This window comes from Impatiens glandulifera, chromosome 1 (genome assembly GCF_907164915.1).
Source record: "Impatiens glandulifera chromosome 1, dImpGla2.1, whole genome shotgun sequence".
In the NCBI taxonomy this organism is placed as follows: domain Eukaryota; kingdom Viridiplantae; phylum Streptophyta; class Magnoliopsida; order Ericales; family Balsaminaceae; genus Impatiens; species Impatiens glandulifera.
In genome coordinates, this window is record NC_061862.1 from 97,269,366 (window position 1) to 97,294,525 (window position 25,160).

A 25,160-nucleotide genomic window follows, 5' to 3' on the forward strand; every position below is an offset into this window, starting at 1 on the left:
ATTGCTACTTGACTTGTGTCCACATGATCCCCCTTCTTAGTTTGTATTTTTATTCTATACTTTAATCCTTAATTACTGTATTAATTAAGGTCTTAGACTCTGTATTCAGACTCTTTAGGTACTAATTAGCTGTTGGGTTCTACATTTTCTTGCTTTAGAGTATGGGGAACAATCTTACTTTATGTTTTGTTTTTATGAGTATGTGGATTTTTTTAATCTATTATCACTGTTTTTTATACTAATGCTCATGGCGGCTTCTCTTTTCTTTTTATTTCTTTAAAATGATAAAACTATTTCAGTAAAAACTCTTACAAAATAATTCAATATAAGTTATGACATAATTTATTGTAAGTTATCCAATTAGCACAAAGAAAACATCAAAACATCACTCATCAATAAAATGAAACACTAACCTTCTCGTATAAGAGTTTATACTTGGTGCACAATGTCGTAGACCAATTACTTCCGATAATGGACAATCGATCTGAGCAACAAAAATAAACAAGTTATTACTCCAACAAATTTGGATAAGCAATAAAAATAACTAAAGAAAAAACCAAGTGGAGCATTAAGTGCCAATTTTAAATTTGATTGTCACCCGAGTTTATTCTAGGACCTCCTTTTAAATCAAACATTGACATCTTTGGTTTCTTATTTTAGGCCAAACCCTTAACACTTTAACTATTCTAGTGGGAGTTACAAGATAAATATATATATATATATATATATATATATATATATAAAAGTGCAATTTAATGGTCCAGGTTCAATGGATATGTATGTTTTCCTTTACATTCCTTGGAGAAAGAAGATTTGTTCCTATTATATAAAAGAACTGGTGTAAATTGCAATTGATTCTCTCATTTGAACAGGACTGCAATGGTTACTGAATAATTAGTAATAAGTCCTAAGCACAAGAAAGATAACATTCCTAACAGTGGCGACAAGATAAGAGAAGTTTGAATACAACAAAATTGAAAGAAAAGAAAAGAAAAAGAAAATAGTAACATTACTATTTAAAATATATAAATAAATGGACACTTAAACCATAAACTACCTGGATTGTGGCCCAAATTTAAGGCGGAAATGGAGGGTTGTTTGAAATCTTTATGTGTTTTTCACACAAAGATAAAGTCTGTTGTTATTGTTTATTATGCTCCACCAGTCAAATTACAGATTACAAGAAAATGGGTTCAAGCTTAGAGATAAAGAGAGAAAAATCTGATTCTCTTATATATTTTAAGAGAAATCTCAAATGATCAGGCTTGAGAATAACTTAACTAATCTTTAAGGGAATCTAGTACAATAACTCACTGTCATGTCCTTCAAGTTCGACCAAGTGGAGACAAGTTCATAGTCCAAGTTCTATATCCATCTGACCTTTTTATTAACAAAGAATATTGTGAACAAATAAATATAAACTATTACGAACTAGTTACATATCAAATAAAGTGAAAAAAAATATTATAAACTTATGTAACAAATCTAGTCAAGCAACAATTTTGAAATATTGATACCCCATTACATGCAAAATAATAAATTTCGAGCGGAGTTAGTAACAATCTTTACGCTAAAAACTAATGTCTTGTGCCTTTCTGGAACAAACCACACATCTCTAGAGATTGTGAAAATATTCTGATTTGAAAGATATCAGAAGACATGAAATTAATGAAATGAGAAGATTTTTGAAAATTTATTGAAAAAGCTAATCAAAGTCTAGGGTATCAACACAAAGATTTGTCTAAACCACTTCATTTAGTTACTTTTTCTGATGAACAAGTAAGTATATGGATTAATAATCTGAGTAATAAGATGCAAAGCCAATAAGCTGCTCAAATCAAGTAATTAAGGGACCACTTCCCATTGGTCACTTAATACAAAACAATTAAAATATGTTACTGATGTTAGTTAAATGGTTAAATGAATACATGATCAGCGCAATCAATGGACAAAGCATGATTAGCCAATGGAAAAAATAAAATAAAAAGAGGAGAAAATTCAATAATCCCTAACAGCTGTTCATTTCCCCTAATTTAAATGAGAAGTAGGAAGATGGGGAAACAAGGACTTGAGTTGTCTGGTATAACTATTACATTCATTAGTTTAAGCATTTTGGTGGAGCATTGCTTTACTCAAACAAAGATTAGTTTAATTAAGTTTTGTAAAGATTAATGTGCCAGCTTGGGAGATTCTCTCTTTCCTCACATGTAAGCATTGATAATTTCATCCTTATCCACTCCTACCACCTTTATCTTCTTACTTGACCACTACTATACAATATATATATATAAGTTAAAAGTAACAACATGAGAATTGGAATTTTCCTTTGTGGTTAAGATATACATAATTCATATAAGACAACCATTCCTAGAGGCCTTCTAGATGAAACTATAGACCTTTAGGCATCTAACCTAAGGGAAAAATAAAGAAATTAAACCTATTTCTAATGACCAGTAATCTAAGCTAATAAGGTCAATTTCTCTTTCTTTCTTTTAATTTATTTTTTTGTTTGAATGTTAAAGTTAGCTGATCCAGTCTTAACCTCACTTTAATAAGTGATGATCGAATATGTAACATTTGATCTCTTAAATCTCATTTTAATAAGTGATAATTGAATATGTAACCTTTGATCTCTTAAATCTTAGAACTTGAGCTACCATAGTATGTTTAATAAGGTCATTGCTCTTCTTATCACACTCAAGTAGAAATGTATACATCATGAAGAGGATTTTGATTGTGTGCCCAGTATGGGATGCGAAAGGAGCCATTGGAGAGTTGGAGAATTGATCCTTATGAGTTCATTTTTGAAGCTGTATATGCTGAATAAATTCATGACTTGTGTAATTTGAATATTTTGTGACATCTGGTTGATTTGTGCATTTACAAGCCGCCTAGCCCTCAACATAGATTGTTCATGTATGAAATTCTAGAATCCATATATATATATATATATAATGAAAATTTAATAAAATACTTGGAATACAATATTCAGTGAAAAAATCAATTAAATCAAACAACTATAAAAGAAGTCTATTATATATTAATATCCAAAAATAAATATTCCTAAAACTTGTAATTAAGTAATCCCAAGTATAAAATATTTAGCAATAACAATGTACTAGTGATATCTTGGAATTTATTTTTTTTATGAAATTTCTAACGCCGGGCTCTTTATTTTTTAAGGGTTGTTCGGTGTCATAAGCCTCAAAAACACGTTTTCTCCGGTGCCTTTAGATAAGGAGAGCTCTCTCTTCTCGCAGAGTTTCTCAGGCAGCCCTTCAATGGGAAGGACGAGGAACAAATCTAGGAGACACAAATGTGCTACGAACCCTTAAGGAAGATCGGAGAGGAGCGATGCCCACACCCCTTGCGACCAATATAGTTGATAACGAAAAGTTTGTGATGGTTAATCTCAACGATGACATTGTATGAATTGGAGGAGCAATGCATGGGTTTGAAATGCATGAATCAACTTTTAGAGATAAACTGCCTTGGGTAATTGAGTTGTTGTTCTGTTCCTAGGGGGTATAAGATTTTTTTTGTTCACCACCATGACCCCAACCCCACTTCAATTCATTTGTTTTCAATAAGAATCGATACAAGACCTCATTTGTTTGTTATATCACTTAATCCAAACACCACTATGGCCCCACCCCAACATCTAGTTATCATTATCAATGTGGGGCCAATTAGTATATTGAAAATTAAGGTAAATTTGTTTTGCATAACTAAGTTAATTTGGTATATTGAGGAAATCAAACAAGCAGGAAGTGATCTATCTATCTATCTAACTATCTATGTTTAAATTTAGAATGGGTGGAGGAGGAGAAGATTGGTAAACAAAATGAGGGCATCCACTCAAAAGAACCTAATCAACTCATATCTTTAGTTTAAGGGAACATCTGACAGTCCATGCACCCTCCCACTAGCATGACCACCTTTCTGAAATCTGATCTGACATACAGTAAGTAATAAGTGATTCACCCCCATGGAGGAGGTCAAATTTGTATGTACGGAACAATCCACGCGTCATAATAAACATGGCAAACAATTTTGTAGTGATAGATAGATAATCGAGATAATACAATGTATCACTTTCATCATTTACCAATTTAAGACACCCTATATGGCCTAGTCACAAGGCGAATCATAGACATTTATACCAGGTTGAGTTTAGCAATGACCAAATTATATGTATTCTCTCTTCCCTCTCTAGAACGTGATCAAGATTGAAATTAATTATGGTAAAAATAAAAAGATGGCATTTCAGTTCAGATAAGATTGATTACCGCAAAAGGGAATACTTATCAAAAGGAAAATACCTTCTATTTTCACCCAACATTATCTTGCTTTGTTCCACATAAAAATTGGGCAAATTAAAGCTCTATCTCTCAAAGCCATGTCATTCCTGCAAATTACAAGCCCAACACTTTTAGAGCATGTTTGATCTCAATACATTCAAGCATGCAAATCAGATAATTAATAAGACTACCAAGAGTAAAATAGATGAGATTATGAAATAACATAATAGGTCGGCTCACCCCTTCCTTATAATGCATAATCCGTTCAAATTTCATTCCACCATGCAACAACTAACTTACCAAATTCCAATTCCTTATGAAAATAAAATCGTAGTACATGACTACCAAAAATGAGTGTCTACAGTATTAAAGATCACGAGTTCGATTTTCACTAAACATCTAATCTATTAGGATAAATTAATAAGGGTAGAGACCGCGATGCGAGGAGAGGAGGAAAGTCCCTAATTGGTGGGATAATAAGGTCAGAGCCTTCATTTGATTTGAGGGACGACACGTGTGTGGATAGAATTAGTGGTCCTGTTAAGCTAAGAAGGTGGGGAGGTGACAAGTGTGTAAGACCTTTTACTTTGAACCACCTCATGTGCCTTTGCCTCGGCATGGGAGCTATCTTTGTCATCTAGCTCACACCCCACCACTCCTCACTTAAAAAAATAAGGTTTTCCACAGATTTCCACCAATTAAAGAACAACTCATCAGCTTCTTCTCTACTTTTCATTTTATTCATCCTGCCTGCCTGCCCGCCCGCCTTCAAGTCAAGCCGTACCTTCATCCTTGGTTCCAATCAATTTGCTTCTTTTATTTTTTAATCATGTTCATAAAATCTCAAACTTTTAACTAATAATTATAGTTAAAAAAGAGACTTAACAATACAAAACACTTAAAAGAAGGTTGGAGCTAGATGCAAACAAAATATAACTCAATGAACCATATTGAATGACAACTGCTATTTTTATTATTTGGTATAAGATTTCATTTTTTTTCTAACTATTAAAACCTTTTGTTCTGTTTGTTTATTATCAAACAACAGATTAAAAGTGGCATGTTTTTACTTGTCTGTACTGTCTCCAAAGTCTTGTTTGGTTTTGGAGGTACTCATTGATTCTAATCACTAGTGGGGATGTTGACACAAAAGAAAAACATCACCATTATATGTTTACCTCTTTTTTTCTCATTTTACCAGTGTCAAGATATCATTAGATAACAAAAATCAAATTCATCCATAAAAAAGAATCTGATCAGATTCCAAACAAGACCATTATTCTTTGAGAAGGGTAACTTTGTTAAGCAATTTCTTTCAATTTTGGTGACAGACATGAAAGGAGAAAAAGTGGGTAAGAGTGACCTGTCTGGCTGCAGACAAGAAGACGAGAAATGTTTGTTATATTGGCAGTAGAGGTGAGCATAATCAAACATGCCCTAATAGCAGATAAAGAGTATATATATATATATATATATATATAACTGGTATATGAGTAAACACATATTTTATGTCTAATTAAAGTCATATAACCCACTTTTCAATTAAAAATACAATCATCAATCATATATTTAAATTATTAATTAAAATACTTTCTATTTAATTATACATATCTGTTCATTAAATATTTATAGCTTTAATATATTTTTACCAAATAATATATTTTCAATAACCTATATCCAACCAAATTATTCAAAAATAACCAGTTGGTTATTCAAATAGCCCTAGAATTGTTTGATTATCAACGTTCATATCACTTGTTCAACAATTGTAACATTTAGTATAAATATTGTTTATTTGTATTATTAGAAAATATACTCACCACAAGTCTATTAGAATTTGGATAAATGGGGTATTAATAGTAACAATTTCTAATTTGGTTTGACAACTAAAGGAGGATGTCTATCTGATTACCTGTACTAATCTTTGAACTAATATCTATAAATATATATATATATAGACATACTAGCCACAAATTTCTTCACATTGACGACAACTGCAATATAACTCCAAAAGACTTTACTTCAGAGACTATGATATGTGAATCATAGAACCATTGAATTTGACCCACGGTAAAGTTTAAAGTAACTTTTCCTGCTTTTAAAATAGGCTACTAAAAATATAATAAACCCCCATGTCACAATTTACTTTTATCTTTTGATAATAGTAATATTATTTCTAAAACATATTTCTTCGGAATATACGCAACAAACCACTACATACTATATAATAAGGATTGATGTTGAAATAACACATAAGGACAAGGAGATTAAGAATGAACCAAATATGCATAGACTACTGAAAAGAAGAGTTGGAAAGACTCTACACAAATATCAATTGAGTGAGGCAAATGAATAGAAAACTGCTAAATTAATTTAATAAAGAGAAACAAAGACTGCACAATGGCTACTACAGAATAAAAAAGACTAATTTTGGAAGAGATCATCATGTAATTGAGTTAATCTTCAATTGGATCTAACCAACTATGAAAATCTTAATCTTTATTTTAAGTACTAAGCATTCACTAGAGTCTTGATTCATGAGACAATGTTACGATATACTTCGATAAATGTGGATTTTATTAATATTTCGATCCTCCTCTTTTGAGTGTAGAGGACATTTTTTATGAGCTCTACTTGAACTAGATGAAACATAAAATGTTTTATTTTAATACTTCAGAAAAAAAAATATATACCCATTTGGGAATACTTTTTAGAGCTAAACCTGATTCTAATGTGAGTTTGGACGAGAAAACATGAATAATTTGTTGATTCAGATGAAATAATATTTTGTAACATAATCTAAGACCCAACAATAAAGAAAGAGTGTTTACAAATGTTTTTTTAAACAAAAAAAAAAGAAAAAAAAGTGAGGTTGTGTATATGCCCCTCAATGTCTTGTCCGGAAAAGGAAGATCAGTTGAGCAGGACCAATAGCTTGCTACTACCCCGCAGAATTCACCTTCCTAGTTCCTTCCTAACAATGGGAATGGGGTATCCTCTATTTCAGTGATGTAAGAGATTAGGTAATCAGACCTAAGCCGCCCTAAGAAAAGGTCTTTACTGTAGATATAAATAATTAGTAATTCTAAAAAAATGAGACCACACCAACCAATTACAGTGTTTGTAGTTTGAAGTTTTTACATTTTGACCCTCCACCGTCTCGAGCCAAGTGATATTAAAGCTAATTAAGGGAGAGAGAGTGCACCATGGAAAGAGGAGAATACCACCTAATTGGACAGCAAAAGTTGTCCAAATCCAGAGGCCAACCGTCTCTTTCTTTAATCAACTTAAAGTTTGGGATCATAACCCCCCTTCTATAATAATAATAATAATAATAATAATAATAATAATAATAATTCAACTTACTCTAATGTTTCAATTTTTATTTTTTTTATTTTGGTGGTGTGACAATGACTTGTCTAGGCACTAAAAAACATTACTCTTTCTCTCTGATATTATTTACCCAATCAGGAATCGAAAACCAACCACACTCCACCACTTTTACTGACAACTGTTTGTCAGCAGATTCCACAGTAGTCAGTACATGTTATTAGTTACTGTAACCTAAGCCTAAAACCCGAATATGCTCTTAATTTGGTTTCCAATAGTAAAATACCGAATATGCCTTACCCTAGCAAGCAAAAATCAGTCATATTTATAATTAGTGATTGGATGACCCTAATCAGAAACAAAATCCAAGAAACAGTCATTGAATTTTTCATACATATCCAAAATGTTTCGTTGGCTTATCAAGTTATAATCAAATTTGGACATTTTTGTTAATCACAAGTTTAGTGTTTCCAAATAAGGTGGTTTCTCCTAATTTTTAACCCTCAAATTCAATAAAGTAAGCAGCAAACCGAGAGAGTGATCTCGACATTGTCTTCTTTTGTCACTTCTCAATGTCTAGTTATAACATTTTCTCGATTGTGTTTATACATGTTAAACTTTGATATAATGACCATATACCAAAAATCTTATAACTTTACTCATAGTATAAAGCAACTCACATAATAATTGGACAGTCTTGCAATATTTATCTAATACAGCAGGTAAAAAGACACACATAGCAGCATATATTGTAACGATATCCTAAGAAATACAAATATGGCAAGAGTCTATCTTTAGAAGTGATCATGGATGATTATCCTCTTACTTTTAAGTTATAGGAAACAGCATATATGTTCTTATCCATAATCCCAACGGTTCATATTCATTCATTTCAAAAGAACACATCATCTTGTTAATCCCCACATTTAAGGTACCTAAAAGAAAAAGAAAATTAATCCACATCTTGCCCAATATACACTCAATGGCATTCTCGAAATTTATCAGGAACATGAAGGTTTAAGTTAGATAGCCAATCTTATAAATTAAGTCTCCCATGCACTCCACCTATCTAGTCTCCTAAGACACAGCAGGACCCTCTCTCTCTCTCTCTCTCTCTCTCAGACTCACACAATCACTGATGACAACGTCGCAGGTTGATGACCAAATGTTACTTGCCTCTCAGTTCTATCCTGGTATCTACAGCCAGGTAGTACCAGACCAAGGTTAGTATACAAACTAGAAAAGTATTAGATTCCTTTCTTGTATGAGTTAAATTTCAAGTTTTTTAAAGTTAGATACAAATAAAAACATTGTAGTGGGTTCGGGAGAGACGAAACCACGTCGGCGACGTAAGAAGAGCAAGGGAGAGGCTAGTGCTAGTGGCATAAGGAAGAGAAAGCTAAGTGAAGAACAAGTAAATCAGTTGGAGATGAGCTTCGGGAACGAACATAAGCTGGAGTCGGAGAAAAAGGACAGACTTGCATCCGAGCTCGGTTTGGATCCTCGACAAGTGGCAGTCTGGTTTCAGAACAGGCGAGCACGTTGGAAGACAAAAAGGATTGAAGAGGAGTATTCGAAGTTGAAAGCTGAACATGAATCCAATGTTATCGACAAATGTAGGCTTCAATCAGAGGTATGTATCTCTCTAAAAATGATATATCATATATAGAAGTACTGCTAATATCATTTTCAGTATATATATGGAATGGGTTATAAAGTAAGATATGGGTCCTGCAGGTTTTGAGGCTTAAAGGAGAGCTTACTGGAGCAGAGGAAAAGATACAGAGGTTGATGGAGAAATGTGATGGGACAGTGAGTAACAGTCCAAGTTCATCTTTCTCCATGGATATCATGGAACAACAATATTTTGGGGAATTTGGAATGGAAGGGTTAGAAAACGGTTTCTTTGCTCCTGACAACAACAATTATGTTCATGGATTGGAGTGGGCCAGTTCATTTTACATGTAAGTTTGTAACTACATCAATCATCTAGCTAGTAATTAAGTCAGTTCTGTAGATAACTTGACTTATCATCATATGTACATTAATGCTTCTTTCTTATTTTATTGCTTTCTGTCTGCCTATTTTGACATTAGCTAGATTAATTAGGAATAGTAAATTGTTTAGTTAGAATAATATTGGTGTTGAATGTGTAGTAATTATTATGTACTTAGTAAGTGTTATGTACATTATATTGGTATTCTTAAGTGTTGCAAGGAACAACCAAAAATTTCCAATCTTGAAGACAAAATTGGAATATCATAAAATTGTCAAAAATAAAAAAACATTTTCAAACAAATAAAACAAGAAACCCATATTAAACTTAAAAGTCAGCAATATGAAAGAGTAAAACCCAATCAGCCTCAATCCCCATATTCTGACCATGTTTATTATTATTAATTTTTCATCATAGAAAATATAAAAATAATGCAGTTTTAATGAAATTTGAGGAGAAAAAGTGCTATTTCGATGTAATTAATAGGAAAGGGTAATTTATGGTCTCTCGAGGTGAATGAGTCATGCATTTTCATGCACTATTTATTCTGAGCTCTCTCTATAAATTAAAGCATTCTTAGTACAGTTAATGGTAATATTTATCCAAACAGCATCAAGTAAATAATAAATACAGCAGTCAGCATATATATTACCTGATATAATATGTTTGTCTACTTCAATTAGGATAATGGGACACACCGCAACATCCAATGTATAAGCAAGTAGAGTTGACTTGAACAGAACCTCCCATTCCTCCTGCAATTAAGCATTAAAAGGCTTAAAACTTTAGTTACATCAGAAACTTTGTCATCCACAAAACAATCTACCCAGTACCCATCAAATTCAAGCTTTATCATGGAGCTATAGAAATTTATGTTAGGTATTTTCACAATTTATGGGCATGGATGTATCCAATTGACCATCGTGGGTCGTGGCGCACAAGTTGGATAAACCGAAAATTATGTTTTTGATAACAAATAGAGACTGGTGACTTCAATTTGTTATGATCTATACATGCAGCAGAATCTGAATAATCTCCACTAAAGTAGGAAATAAAAACAATGTCAAAGTTGCAGTTACACTACAATCTGCCCCAATGCATGATTCTATTACAGGTTCAAAAAGCTAAATAGACAGTTGATTATGAGAAGAAGAAAAAGCAGTTGAAGTCAAAAGACTCTCAAATATTTTAGTCCAACTACAATTTAGTTTGGGACACATTCAACGTCCTATCGCGAAATATGGCTGTAGAATTATCAAGACCTATTAAGCACGCTTTTATCATTCCAATAGCATTTACGCCAAGTGGTGTTGGGGTTGTTTCACTTCCCAACAAAAGACTTATCTATGTTAATCTAAGTAGAGTTAGTGTATTCTAATTTTTGCTATAAATTGTAGCTCCTTTGTACTTGTTTATCAATCCAATTATATAAAGAAATCTCATTCCTCTTCAAAATTCTACAATGGTAGAAGTCAATTAGAGAAGCAGGGTTAATCATGCCTTAGACCAGGTTTGATGTTAAACAATAGTATGGTGGAGGACAATAAACTACACAAATGAAAATGATTAATTGGATGTTGAGCAAACAATAACAATTTATTCACAAATTATGAAAGTCACTGCCATCTTGAAGAATAGCAAGAAGATAGATGAGTTGTAACATCGTGAACTATATCTTAAAAGCATCCTGTTGAAACATTCTCAAAATATGATGATTTTATTTAGCAATTGAGAAAGATTTGATTCCATCTTGGAAGCCTTTCCATGCAAACATGTCGCAATTTCCAACAGCGATCTGCACTAATATAAAATGATTTGATTCCATCTTGGATATTTCTTGGAATACAATAAAATTGGGAGCACTAATATAAAAAGAGAATGCACCTGGTGGTCTAGGATATGCACATATATTCATCTAAATAACATAAGACTCAGATACAACTACATTTTTTATTTTTTTTAGACCAAGATTTTCCCTATGGAGGAGGTTAACACCGCATCTCATTGTCATGACCTCTACATAGCTAGATTGAAGTCTGAAGAAACAGAAGTTGGATAGTTCATAATTCACTAATTAATCTTCCACCATTGACAACACAATATCACAAGTGAATATATTGATCCCTGCACTTTTCTGCTATCAATTTCAATCCCAATATCAATGCATAAAAAGAAAGTCCTTATGCCTGAAATATAGGGTTTGTTTAAAGTGAGTTATTTGGATTAAATCCAATAATCCAACATTGCATCTGCATCAATACTTCATTCAAAATATCAATTAAAATATCAAAATACAAATGTTTTCTATTCTTTATAATATTTTAAAATATCAAATCCTAAAAGTATTTTAGTGACCCGAATAATTCATTTTCTCATCATACAAAATAAATTTCAAATAATCTGATGATTTTCAAATAACTCCACATCAAACAAGCCCATGGATTAGTTTGACTTGACTAAATAAATCTAAGGATCATGTTCCAACACCTAAATTTGAATCAAGTCAAAGTTATACAGAAAGAATAATAACTCTTAGCATGAAAACACTTAAACTTTTGCTTCCTCTTGGCTCAATGTGGCCATAAGCTTATTAAAGAACTGAGTTTCCACCCTTCTCTATGAATGTGAAACAGAAACCAACTAATGCAGGTAGGAGCAATTTGGTCTCTTTTTTCTTGTAAAATGAATGATGTTTGCCTCATTCAGCTCTTCCAAAGGATACAGGTCAATTGCACAAGCACTATATAATAAGAAGACAACAGACAAAAAAAAATCCTTCTTATGACAGTATAAAATCAATCCTGTCTGCACTATTATATATGTTTCAAGGATATTTTGCACCATAGCTAATCAGAGAGGCTCCGAAATTGAAATCAAATAGTTGCTTGAGTATTTCATATCGTCCACAAAAGGGGGAAAATTGATAGAAAATGATGCCAAACCCCACCCACATACAACTTTGAGCACTGAAACAAACTTAGCAAGATTTTATGGTACATGTACATTTACTTGTGAGTATGATTCTAATATTTGATACTTTAGTAATCATATATTCATAAGCAGCCTCTCAATCTATGTTACAGAGATATGAAAAGCCCTGCACTGCAATGTGTTCTGATAATATTTTTATCCATCTAGTCTCGGTTATCTCCTCTTTCTCAACCCTAGAACTTCTATTCTCTATCACATTCATGACATAATTGTTGTTGTTGGTAAACAAATTTCATACGTTTATCGGTGCTAATTCATTCCCAAGAGTAATCGGAAATTTCTGCAGAAATTAATACTGAATCCGACGTTTTTGCGTGCAGAAGCAGGATATTATTGCATACTAAAGTTGCAAATTCAGCTAAACAGAAGCTAGACAAGAAGCAACAAAGAATCGATAAATCTAGAAAGCAAATTTGCGCAACATCAGCCGAATGCAGAAATAAACAAAAAGAAAAGTGCACTTCACGTGAAATCGCAAAAAATAAATGCAGATATCAAACAACTAGAATCAGTGTGAAACGAACCTAAATATTTTGGAAAAGCCTCAACTGGTTGAATCGGACTGCGGCGAATCTCTCATTTCTAAAGCCGAGTGATGAATCTCGGATAGAGCGGGGAAGAGATATAGAGAGAGGGGCTCATTTTCATGCAAAATCTTCTCTGATGATTGACCGCCTTCTGTAAATCAATGCAAGACCATGGAGATATTGAATACCGTAAGATCTTCATATTGTTTTGCCAGATTTTAAGTTTATAGCACAAATGGCGGGCAGTTCAGTTTCCCTTTCTTTTTCTTTTTTTTTTAATTCAAGACCTGGTTTTATATTAGATTATTTGAATAAACAACTCATATTTTATGATTTTTTTTTTTACATTTAATAAATATAATCATAATATATATAATAAAAAAACGTGTAAATTATAAAAAAAATTTTAAGAAAATATAAAAAAAAGAAATCCCTTATTTTAGCTTAGCGGCAACAAGACGTGGATATCCCCGTCTCCCTGAGGTCCTATCTTTAAGTCTGGCATGGGGCAAGTTCTGTGTCTGGTTAAATGGTTAAGTGTGTTTGCGGGATATGTGTTTAACCCACGAATATTAGTCGCAATTCAAATAAGAGACAGAATTCATCGTTCACAACAAAATAAAAATGTTCTCCGATTGTGAATATTAATCGCCTACTTTGATTGTTAAATATGTTATCCGGTTTCTTTTTAAATAGATAGTCTAATCGAACTATATAGATTCATCTTTTAAGTCTAGCATTTTTAGTGTCCACTTAAGGTTTTTCGTTTTCAAAATTCCATCAAAATTTAAAACTAAATAAAATAATGTTTTAAAATATATTTTAATTTTTATTTAAACTCAATTTTAGACAGATACATGTATTTCTAACCAAAGTAATTGAAAAAAATCTCAATTTTCATAACTCAAATTTGATAGGTAAATGTATTAACTGAAGTGTAAATTTTAATCACTGAATTACCAAATTGGAATATCTGATTAATTTGAATAACCTATAACAATCATTATAACAAATTTTCCACAAAAATGTTACCTTAATCTTGTATCTTTAGTTCTAAATATACACTCCATTTATTTTAATTTATTTGGTTTGACAGTAATTTAACTGCAATGAAAAGAAAGTTAGATAACTCTCATTTATCATTATTTTATTTTGTCTTTTATAAAATAGTTTAAATTTAAATATTCAACTATTAAAACTGAAAAGCTTTTGGACACCTAACTAAGGGTACGGTTGAACTTCAAAGAAAAAATTGATTTGAGAAAACATGACAAGAAGGGAGGATAAAAGGAAATAAACTTGCATTCAAAAAGTAAACATTCTAAAAAAATGCAAAATTCACAAAAAAAAAAAAAACCTACAAGAGAGGTAATGTGCTCAACAATCAAGACAGAAGGAATTTCGGTCCAAACTTCAGTTATTATCATGAGTATAAAAGCATGGTGAATTAAACTAATGAATGGAACGGCTAGAGTTGTTAAAAGTTCTAAAATTACACTACAAGGATATAATCCACAATAACACAAGATGATTGGTGTTTGTGCAACTTAGTCTCAACAACACCAATTTAGGTTTTCTAGCCCCTCAAATAGTCTCCCAACATGATAAGTGGATCTCGGTAATGCTCCAAGAGAGTTACGTAATGAGACGAATTCAGAATTTAGAGTTGGGTAATCTTCAAAAACATTTTAAATGGGCTTAAGAAAATAAAAAGAAAATTATGAACAAAATGAATATATTAATATGAATTTTGCCATTTTTGAAAAATTAGAATTGATTTTTATTTTTTTAGGAAATTAGAGCTCATGTCACATTTTAATTAAAAAAAATATATTTCTTTGTTTTTCGAAGAAACTAACATAAGCTCTAATATAGATCTGTCAATGTAAATGTATTAACCAACATCTAGAGAATGTCGATTCACTAGCCTTCCAATACATACAACTAGGGCTGAGCAAATAGGTAAAACCAATCCGTTTTGTTCGATCCGTATTAAATCTAAACTAAATTTATCCAATCCGTAATCCAAATCATTTTACTAATTAATACGGATCGGATACGGATTAGATTGAAAATGGTTTGGATAATACAAACTAACAAATATTTATATATATCAACTTGAAATTACTCAACAATTTTTTGTTATTTTTTTAATTTTTTTTAAATTTTTTTTAAATTTTTTTTTTATTTATTTTTATTTTTAAATTCGAATTTTTTATTATTATTAAATTTGAATCTGAAAAAAATAATAATAAAAAAAAATAAATATAGTTGTCAGAGTGATGATAAGTAAAATATATATTGTATTAAAATAAAATTTAATTTTAAAAAAAATAATTAAAAAATATATTTTTATTTAGATAGTTTGGATAATTTAGATAATCCTAATCCAATCCGATTTAATTCAATCCGAACTCAATCCAATCCGATCTCAATCCAATCCGAAATATCCAATCCGAATTAGTATTTAGGATTCGGATTGGATTGGATTTTGGATTAATCCACCCAATACTCACCCTACATACAACATCTGTTAACTGATATGTATCATTTTCTCGTGCATTTATTATCTCAAAGAAAATAGAGTTGTTGTTACATCACAACTTAGCCAAGTGAAATTCAAAGGCTTTCTTCCGGTTCAAAGAAAAGTAATAAAGAAGGATGTTAAATAAATCCTTGTCATTCAATCTCAGCTTGTGACATTCATGAAATTTCTAATTAAGATGAGAAGATAGTTCTGATACAACATTATATTGAACCTGATATTGTTTGAGAAATTCCTGTCACCTGAACCTGAAAACTTGGTTCAAAAGTTAGATTCATAGATAATTTTACAATATAACTTTGTTTGGAGTTCACCTTCTCAAACTTAACCTAGTTAGTTTTTTTTAAATGGTTTACACCAATAATTAAAAAGACCCAAAAAGGTAAAAGGAGTACAAGAGTTGAAATTAAGCTTAGAACAATTTGTTCAAAGTCAACACACGATGGCCATGAGGAATCCACAGTTGGTCTAAGAAACGTACAGGGACATTAAATTAAAGTGCAAAAGTGAATAAAGAATGAAACTAGTAATCAATCAACTAAAACAAGACAATAAGGGTTGATTTCCTCGGACTCGTCTATCTTGTCTTTGTCCTTATTCTTTTTTTCCTTCTTTCTTGTCACCCTTAAATCTTTTGGGGATATATGTCTGGATAGAGTTCCGTCTTCTTCGTCTTCGCTAGCTTCTCTTGTCACTTTTTTTCATTTGGGCTTGAGTTTAGAGTTGAGAGATGAGAGTATGAGTTGTTTCCCTTAAGGTGGTTTCTTTGACAACATTGTGACTTTCTTTGGTTTTAGAGCTCATAATTTTCGATATGATTTGGCTTTCGCTACCATCCACGTCGACGACGGGCTTTTCGAACCTAATTAGTGGGAAAAAGGCCTCAGTTTCGGGCTTAGTGGGATCAGGATCGGTTTGGTTCTCGTTCACGTGTTCGTTGTGCCTTTCATTTTCTTTAAGGATTTCGATATAAGATTTTTTGACCACCTTGACATTCTTTTGTTCGGGAGTGGCCACGGGCTTCTTTTGCTTTCCCCGTCCTCTTTTTTCGGCTGCTCGTATATGACCTCAATGGTGGCCATGTTTCCATTCCGGCATCTTAACTCGAATTTTTCTAGTTTTGTACTTATTGAGTCGATCTCAATACAAATGCGAGAAAATGTGACCCGTTCAAACGAGTCAAAGTCGGGATCGAGCTTAAGCGACTTTCCAATGAGTCAGGTGAGGTAGGCAAGTGATTTGGCATTACAAAGGTGCAGTGGAATGTTTCTCATTCTCACTCACACTTGTTCGGATTGTGGCGGTTTGCTATTGATGTTTATTTCTTCATTCTATTTGCACTAGTGGAAAACATGCCAATAGCGATAGTAAATACCGTCGATATTGCTTAAATTACTGTGACTATTGACCTTTAACCATAGTAAACACACATATCGCCAACTGTCGCCATTGGTCCCATAGCTAAAACTTGGCTACAGTAATATTTATCGTCACTAAAATATGGCTGCAGGAATAAATTACTGTCGCTAATGATATGATATAGGAAATTGAAGCTCTTTCTATGCTCTTATAATTTTGTAACCTAAATAAGTAATCTAAATGTTGTCAAAATCAAAATTTATTACTGTAACTAGAACATTCATATTAGCAAAACAAAAGAAACATAACATTTCTATTAAATATAATTATTGTTTTTGAATGTTATAAAATGAATAAGAAATACATCAATTATAAATTAAAGATATAAATTAGAACCCTTATAAAATGTAGCTCCCAATCCAATGTCTTTAGTACCTTTTAATCATAAAACAATGAATAAAATAATAACTTTACAATTAATTTATGATTTATTAAGAGTAATAATAGTAATACCTATGGGCATATTTGTGGTGAAATTACAGCAAGTAGCCAAATTCTCCTTGTTCTCATTAAATTAGTCAAAACTCCTCTCAATTGTTGTACCTTCCTGCATAATATATTAAATGTACATAATGTAATTTTGAAATTAATTAATAATGCATACTACTCAAAGTCTCAAACTGTCATTGTTGTAATAAAATTCAGACTATGGAATTAAATTATTCACCTACCATAATATTTGAACAAGTTATTATTAATCTAATTTCTATTTACAGTTTGCTTCTTTTATGTTCCTTGAAAATATACATAGATAACTATCCGAGAAATTGTTACATAAATATAACTATTTGAGATAGAGTGAAACAGAGTAACAAATATTGTACAATTTGAATGTCTTACTTCTTAATGTCAATTAATCAATCAAGACACATTCATTAATGTAACAACGATTGACCCTATGGCTGAGACCAGAAAAACTTTGATTTTTATTTGGCTATGGGAAAACAATCAAAAGTAGATATCAAATATATATTTATGTTAACTAATTAACTATAAAGGAGATAGATATCTTAAATATTACTTAACAAAAATCTTGTCAATTGCAGGAAAACATGGAAAATAACACCAACCAAGTTGTTTTCTCATGTTCAATTTTAAACAAATTAAACAGATGTATATAGTTAGTAAATATATATAAGAGATTCATGATTGAATTTCCTACTTATACTGAAAATGACATACTAAACATAAATTATGGTGTTGGTGATGGTTGTGCTTCAATTTAGAATTACCCTCAATTCCAAAATATGCAATTGGAAAACAAATATTCAGATCTATTTTAGTAAATATTCATATATTGAGACATTTATACTAATCATCTACATTAATATAAAAAATTAGTATATTATGGGATGGACTACCAAGAGGACCTTAATATTATCCTAATTGAGTGTTAAACAAAATCCAAATAATAGTAACAACTTTAAAGAAAAATGATATTGATATACTTGTTACTATTGTACATATGGAGATAACTCTCTAAGACATTCCTAAATGATGAAGGTATTGATATTTGATAATAGCTTCTGAAATGTGAAAATATTATTTATTCCTGTCCTATCACCAAAAATAAATTACTATAGTTTGTCCAAAACTTCTTACCCATGTTAAGGTTTAGGTTTACATGGAAGTTTAAGTTGTTGGGAGATGGGCCATAAAATAATATCAGATTAGCATTGCCTGATCATGCAATGCTATGCATACATAGAACAATGTAGTAGAATAGTAGAGCATAAGTTGACAGGAAAATTAAGGACCTCATGGGCCGAAATGCAGCAATATAATTATAAATAATTGACTAACGACAATGTCAGGACCTGACACTGAACAAACAATACTGAACAAACAATGACAAATTACTATGTATCCTAATTTTCATGGATGATCTATACTGGTAATTTTTATTATCAAATTATTATCATTGCTCCTTCTATTTGGGGACATTGGTACTTTCTGTTAACATTCAAAAGGATATATAATTATAATGTCGATACAGCATTTGTTTTTTTTGAGTCTTTGTTGATGGTTTTGTTATGAATACAAATTTAAAGAAAAATGAAGCTTACCTTTGGCTAAGGGATATAAGAACAATTAATATTATTTTCAGTATTTTCATTTATTCAGACTCACTCCTGACTTTATGTTTTATGTTTAAACCATCTTTATTTTCTGTTTTTAACAAAGTGGCCACCTGTTAGGCCAGCTCATCATTCAGACTATATGTAATTCTAAATACCTCTTTTGAAGAGTATGAGCATTATTGAATGGTTTTCTTCTCTCACCTTATAGTTCTCTGATCTTTCTTCTCCTCATTTCTAACTATTGTCTTAAACCCTAATTTATCTTCATATGTTACATCTTAGGGTGTAACAAATTGGTATCAGAGCCGACGATCCGACGACCATGGTGGAAACACGGAACCAGGCGGACAACGACTCCTTGCGAGCAGCATTGACGTCGATTACACAATCACTAGAAGAACAAAGGAAGTGGATGGAAAACAAGGTTAACTCACTTGAACAGAAGCTTGAAAACATTTCTGTAAAAGAGAGCTCAGGGCGAGTAGATTCAGCGGAATCCTCCCGCACTACACCAACTAGAGAAAGGCAATATGTACCCCAACCCGCTTGACTAAGGTTGATTTCCCGAAGTTCGATGGCGTGGATGTGGAAGGATGGCTCATTTCAGCAGAGCAATTTTTTCAAGTCGATCATACAGACGATGCGACTAAAGTCGAAATCGCCCTGATTCATTTTCAAGGGGATGCACGATTATGGTATGGATCCTTTATTCAAACTTGTAGTCCTACAGTTGCACTCACTTGACATTTATTTAAAATTGCTCTGCTACAAAAATTTGGACCTTCTATTTGTGATAGTCCCATTAGCCAACTCATGAATCTGAAACAGACAGGGTCTATACAAGAATATAACATGAGATATATGGCTATATCTCAAAAACTACTCAATATGCCTGATGAGTATGTGATTGATTGTTATCTGGGTGGAATACATAAAGAGATAGCGAATACAGTTAGGATATTAAGCCCAAAGTCCCTAAATGAAGCTATGACAGTAGCCAAAGTACAAGAATCCACGTTCAAATCCCTATTTACCCGAGGTAGTCTATACTCAGGTAACCCTCCCATCCTTCCTACACCAACCCACACCCAATCTAATTCTACTTGGCCACCATCTTCTAAACCAACTTATCTCCCACCTAAATCAACTTATTCACGGCCAAATTACTCACCTACACACATTGTCTCCCAAAGGAATAAGTACCTCCAACAAATAGATCCCAAAATCCTAGAAGAGAAAAGAAGAAAGGGACTATGTTATACTTGTGATGCTAAATTCGATTCTACCCACCAATGCAAGGCTAAGTTATTCATGATTAATGTAGATGAGACAGAAGACAAGAAGTTCCTATTAACTGAAGCTAGAGAGACCAGTGAGGTTATCCCTCAAGTGGATGGAGCATCTATATTTATACATGCCCTTGATGGATCGAAAAATTATCAAACTCTGAGGATATCTGGAAAAATAGGTCAGCTATCAGTCATTATTCTCATTGACACAGGGAGCACACATAATTTCATTAACACTCGGGTAATGAGAAACATCAGTTATCAAGTGCAAAAAACAACTACTCTGCCTGTTAAAGTAGCTGATGGATCGAACATATTAAGCACATCGAGCTGTGAAAATCTCAAATGGACAATGGATGACATCGAATTTATGGTTAACCTAAGAGTTTTGGACATGGCTTCCTATGACATGGTTCTAGGGGTAGAATGGCTCATCACTCTCGGTCCATCTACTTGGGACTTTGAGAGACTAACACTATCATTCTATAAGAATGAAATCCCATTGTTCCTGCAGGGAGTAAACCAAATGGATATTTGTATCTTGGAAGGAGATAAACTTGAAAGAATGTTAAAGAAAGGTGCACAAGAAGCGTTAGTGCAAATGATCATACCTCAAACGAATCAATGTCAATTGTTTCTACTTACTGGTCAAGGGGAATTTGAAGAGTAGGGGGAGGAGGAATTAAGCCATCTGTTACTCCAGTTTGAAGACATCTTCCGACATCTTAACCATCTACCTCCAATTAGAAATCAAGACCATCAAATACCTCTTAAAGAAGGAACCAACCCGATATGCCTAAGATCATACTGATATCCCTCCCTCCAGAAGGCAGAAATTGAAAGAATGGTTGATGAAATGCTTGAGCAATGCGTTATTCAACCTAGTCACAGTGCATTTGCAGCACCAGTGGTCTTGGTTAGGAAGAAATATCTGACATGGAGATTATGTATTGATTACAGAAATTAAATGCTGCCACCATAAAAGACAAATTTCTCATACATGTGATTGAAGAACTACTGGAGGAATTGCACGGTTCAAGATTTTTTTCCAAATTAGACCTTCGTGCAGGTTATCATCAAATCCGAATGAAACCTGTAGACTGCCACAAAACAGCATTTAGAACATATAAAGGTTTATATGAGTTCTTGGTAATGCCATTCGGATTAACTAATGCACCCTCTACTTTTCAAAGCCTAATGAATGAGATATTTAAACCGTATCTTCGGAAGTTTGTCCTTGTGTTTTTTGATGACATCCTAATCTATAACAACTCAAGATGGAAGCACTTACAACATCTAAGGTTAGTTATGGAATTTTTGAGAACTAATGATTTACTTCTTAATAGAAAAAATGTGAATTTGGGTGCATTCGAATATTATATCTGGGCCACATTATTGACAAAGAAGGAGTTACGGCTGACCCTAAGAAGTTACAAGCAATGGAAACATGGCCAATCCCCCAATTAATCAAACAACTGCGAGGATTTCTGAGTTTAACAAGGTACTACAGAAGGTTCATAAAGGGGTATGGATTAATTGCCAAGGCTTTAACTGACCTATTAAAAAAGGGAAAGTTCGAGTGGAAACTAGAAGCACAAACTGCATTCATGGAATTGAAGAAGTCCATGATGACACCCCCTACTTTAGCTTTGCCAGACTTTGCACAACCATTTGTGGTGGAAACGGACGCGAGTGGAATTGGAATTGAGGCAGTGCTGATATAGGGGAACAAGCCGATCACTTTCATCAGCCGAGCCATACCAGTAGCCAAGAATCTGTCATCCACCTATGAACGTGAACTAATAGCTCTTACATTTGCCGTGGAAAAATGGCGATCATACCTTCGCTACAAGCCCTTCATTGTCAAGACCGACCACGAAGCGTTGAAGCACCTTCTGGAAAAAAGAGTCCAGACTCCTGCTTAGGAGAAATGGCTGTATAAACTTATCAGGTATGATTTCATAGTACAATACAAAAGAGGAAAAGAGAACATAGTGGTTGATGCTCTATCTTGTCATAACAATATGATACAATGTGCTGGTATATCAGTCTACCATTGAAGCTTGGCAATATGATCCAAATATGATTAAACACATTCAAGAGTTAACTGAAAATGAAAAATCTCACCCAGGTTATACTTTCATCGATGGGAGTTTGAGGGAAAATGGTAAATTGGTGGTAGGCTTTGATAGCGAGCTTCGTTCTATTTTGATCGCAACCACGCATTTAACTCCAATGGGTGGTCATTCAGGAGTATTAATAACAACCAAAAAGCTGCAGTTGGGTTACTTCTGGGTGGGAATGTTAAAAGATGTACGGGAGTTTATTTGTAAGTGCGATGTTTGTCAACGGAACAAGATCGAACTAGTGGCCCCTAAAGGTCTCCTTCAACCTTTACCCATACCGAAGCAGGTCTGGCAATCCATTTCCATGGACTTCATTGAAAACCTTCCCCCAGTTGGAGAAAAAACCGTCATCTTGGTAGTAGTGGATAGACTATCCAAAATGGGACATTTTATCGGGTTAAAGCATCCATTTACTGCTAAAAGCATTGTAGATGTGTTTATCGACAACGTCTACAAACTACATGGAATGCCCTCATCTATTGTAAGTGATAAAGATAAAATATTTCTTAGCTCGTTTTGGAGAGAATTTCTTAAACTGTAGGGAGTTCATCAAGCGTTGTCCACCGCCTATCATCCCCAAACAGACGGGCAAACAGAACGAGTTAATCGTTGTATTGGTACTTACCTGCGTTGTATGGCAGGTCAGAAGCCTAGGAAATGGATTAAATGGTTACCACTAGTAGAATGGTGGTATAACACGCTTTTCCACTCTGCGAGGAAATCCACTTCTTTTGAAATAATCTACGGATACGCACCTCCTATCCACACTCCTTACTTAGGCGGAGATTCGAAGGTAGACGAAGTTGATCGTTCACTGTTGGATAGAGAAGAAACATTAAAACTACTGAAACTTCATCTGAGTCGGGCTTAAAATCGCATGAAACAGCAGACATATAGACATCGTACTGAAGCACAATTGAAAATTGGGGATTGGGCTTTGGTCAAGCTCCAACCTTATCGACAATTATCGGTCCGAGGAAATCACCATAAGCTCCAAAATAAGTTCTTTGGGCCATTCATAATTAGTGCGAAAATAGGGGAAGTGGCTTATCGATTGGAACTTCCAGTGGGATCAAGAATCTATAACGTGTTCCATATTTCACAGCTGAAAAGCTATCAAGGAAATCCAAGCGAAATTATTGCACTTACTGAGATGAAATCGCAAGCCTTAATTCCAGAAATCATTGTACGAGAAAGACAGATAGGTGGTAACACAAGATAGGTGCTAATGAAATGGACAGGACATGCTGATGAAGATAATACGTGGGAAGACGAGGAACAGTTGAAATTGCACATCCAAAACTAGTCGCGAACTGGGGAAGAACAAGACAACGTTCGTTTCGCCGAGGTTGTCGAAACACTGAAGAGGAGGGTATTGTTACGATCTAAGGATATAAGGACAATTAATATTATTTTTAGTATTTTCATTTATTCAGACTCACCCCTGACTTTATGTTTTATGTTTAAACCATCTTTATTTTCTATTTTTAACAAAGTGGCCACCTGTTAGGCCAGCTCATCATTTAGACTATATGTAATTCTGAATACCTCTTTTAAAGAGTATGAACGTTATTGAATGGTTTTCTTCTCTCACCTTATAGTTCTCTGATCTTTCTTCTCCTCATTTTTATCTATTGTCTTAAACTTTAATTTATCTTCATAGGTTAATCTTAGGGTGTAACATCTTTGTTGATGGTCTTTGTTATGAATACAAATTTAAAGGAAAATGAAGCTTACCTTTGGCAGAACAACTTCTCTTGTTGTATTTTTGAGTTAATACCATCAAAAAAAAATTTATAATTCAATATATAGATTGAATATCTCCTCTAGTTTGAAAATTACACAGTAATCATAGCAGAAAGATTAGAATCGTCAAGATCCGATTGGAAAACGAAACAGAACGATGAATACCTTTCTGAATGCTGTAATCGACAAGAATATGGACATCTTCAAGCTGCTTCCCGGCAAAAGTTATCATTTTTGTTCCGAAGGGAGGCCTGTATAGTAGAAGAGTTATGATTCGTTTTAATCACCGATGAATGAATGATAAACGTAACGAAGAGAGAGTGAGAGAGAGAGAACGCATACCTTATTAACTGAATCTTAGACTCGACATTGTCAATGGTGTCATTGATCTCTACCTCGAGAGTAATCGTCAGACGAATATCTGCATCTTTTTCGTTTTGCCTTTTTCAAATACAAGGTCCACAACAGAGGAGGAAATATATAATCTATAAACTTATACATTTAAACTTAGGGTTTTATAAATGGGCCCAAATTGTTTATAAGCCCAAAGTGTTAGGGTAATTATTTTTAAGTTGTGCAAGTAATTGTTAGATTTTATATAAAATCACTTTATACCTAAATTAGTCTAGGACTTACTTTATATTTTTAGTAAAATCATTTTTATCAATCAAGTTGGTCATTAACTCCAAAAATATAAAGAAAATAATTTAGTGGTTTTTGACTTGTGACCTAATATTTTAAAAAAAATATATTAGTGGACTTTATAATTATAAAATCACCTCATACTTAAATTATTTTAGAATTTACCT

At 32.9% G+C, this 25,160-nt stretch overlaps 1 protein-coding gene and 2 long non-coding RNA genes across 3 annotated transcripts; 1 reads left to right on the plus strand and 2 right to left on the minus strand.

The window, feature by feature from the left end:
* Nucleotides 1-388: 388 nt before the first annotated feature.
* LOC124922437 lies at nucleotides 389-13,359 on the minus strand. The gene is made up of 4 exons (XR_007097811.1): nucleotides 13,143-13,359; nucleotides 10,280-10,382; nucleotides 4,323-4,408; nucleotides 389-484 (listed from the first exon to the last, which is right to left on the minus strand). It is a non-coding gene; the product is annotated as an uncharacterized LOC124922437 (long non-coding RNA).
* On the plus strand, nucleotides 8,706-9,876 carry LOC124922436 (homeobox-leucine zipper protein ATHB-40-like). Its single transcript, XM_047463165.1, has 3 exons — nucleotides 8,706-8,854; nucleotides 8,948-9,264; nucleotides 9,369-9,876. Exons 1-3 carry the CDS (start codon nucleotides 8,770-8,772, stop codon nucleotides 9,597-9,599), a joined length of 633 nt encoding a protein of 210 aa, XP_047319121.1. The 5' UTR covers nucleotides 8,706-8,769; the 3' UTR covers nucleotides 9,600-9,876.
* A 3,986-nt stretch (nucleotides 13,360-17,345) lies between the features above and the next one.
* Nucleotides 17,346-24,812, minus strand: LOC124922438. Its single transcript, XR_007097812.1, has 4 exons — nucleotides 24,694-24,812; nucleotides 24,517-24,602; nucleotides 17,563-17,656; nucleotides 17,346-17,484 (listed from the first exon to the last, which is right to left on the minus strand). It is a non-coding gene; the product is annotated as an uncharacterized LOC124922438 (long non-coding RNA).
* Between the last annotated feature and the right edge of the window lie 348 nt (nucleotides 24,813-25,160).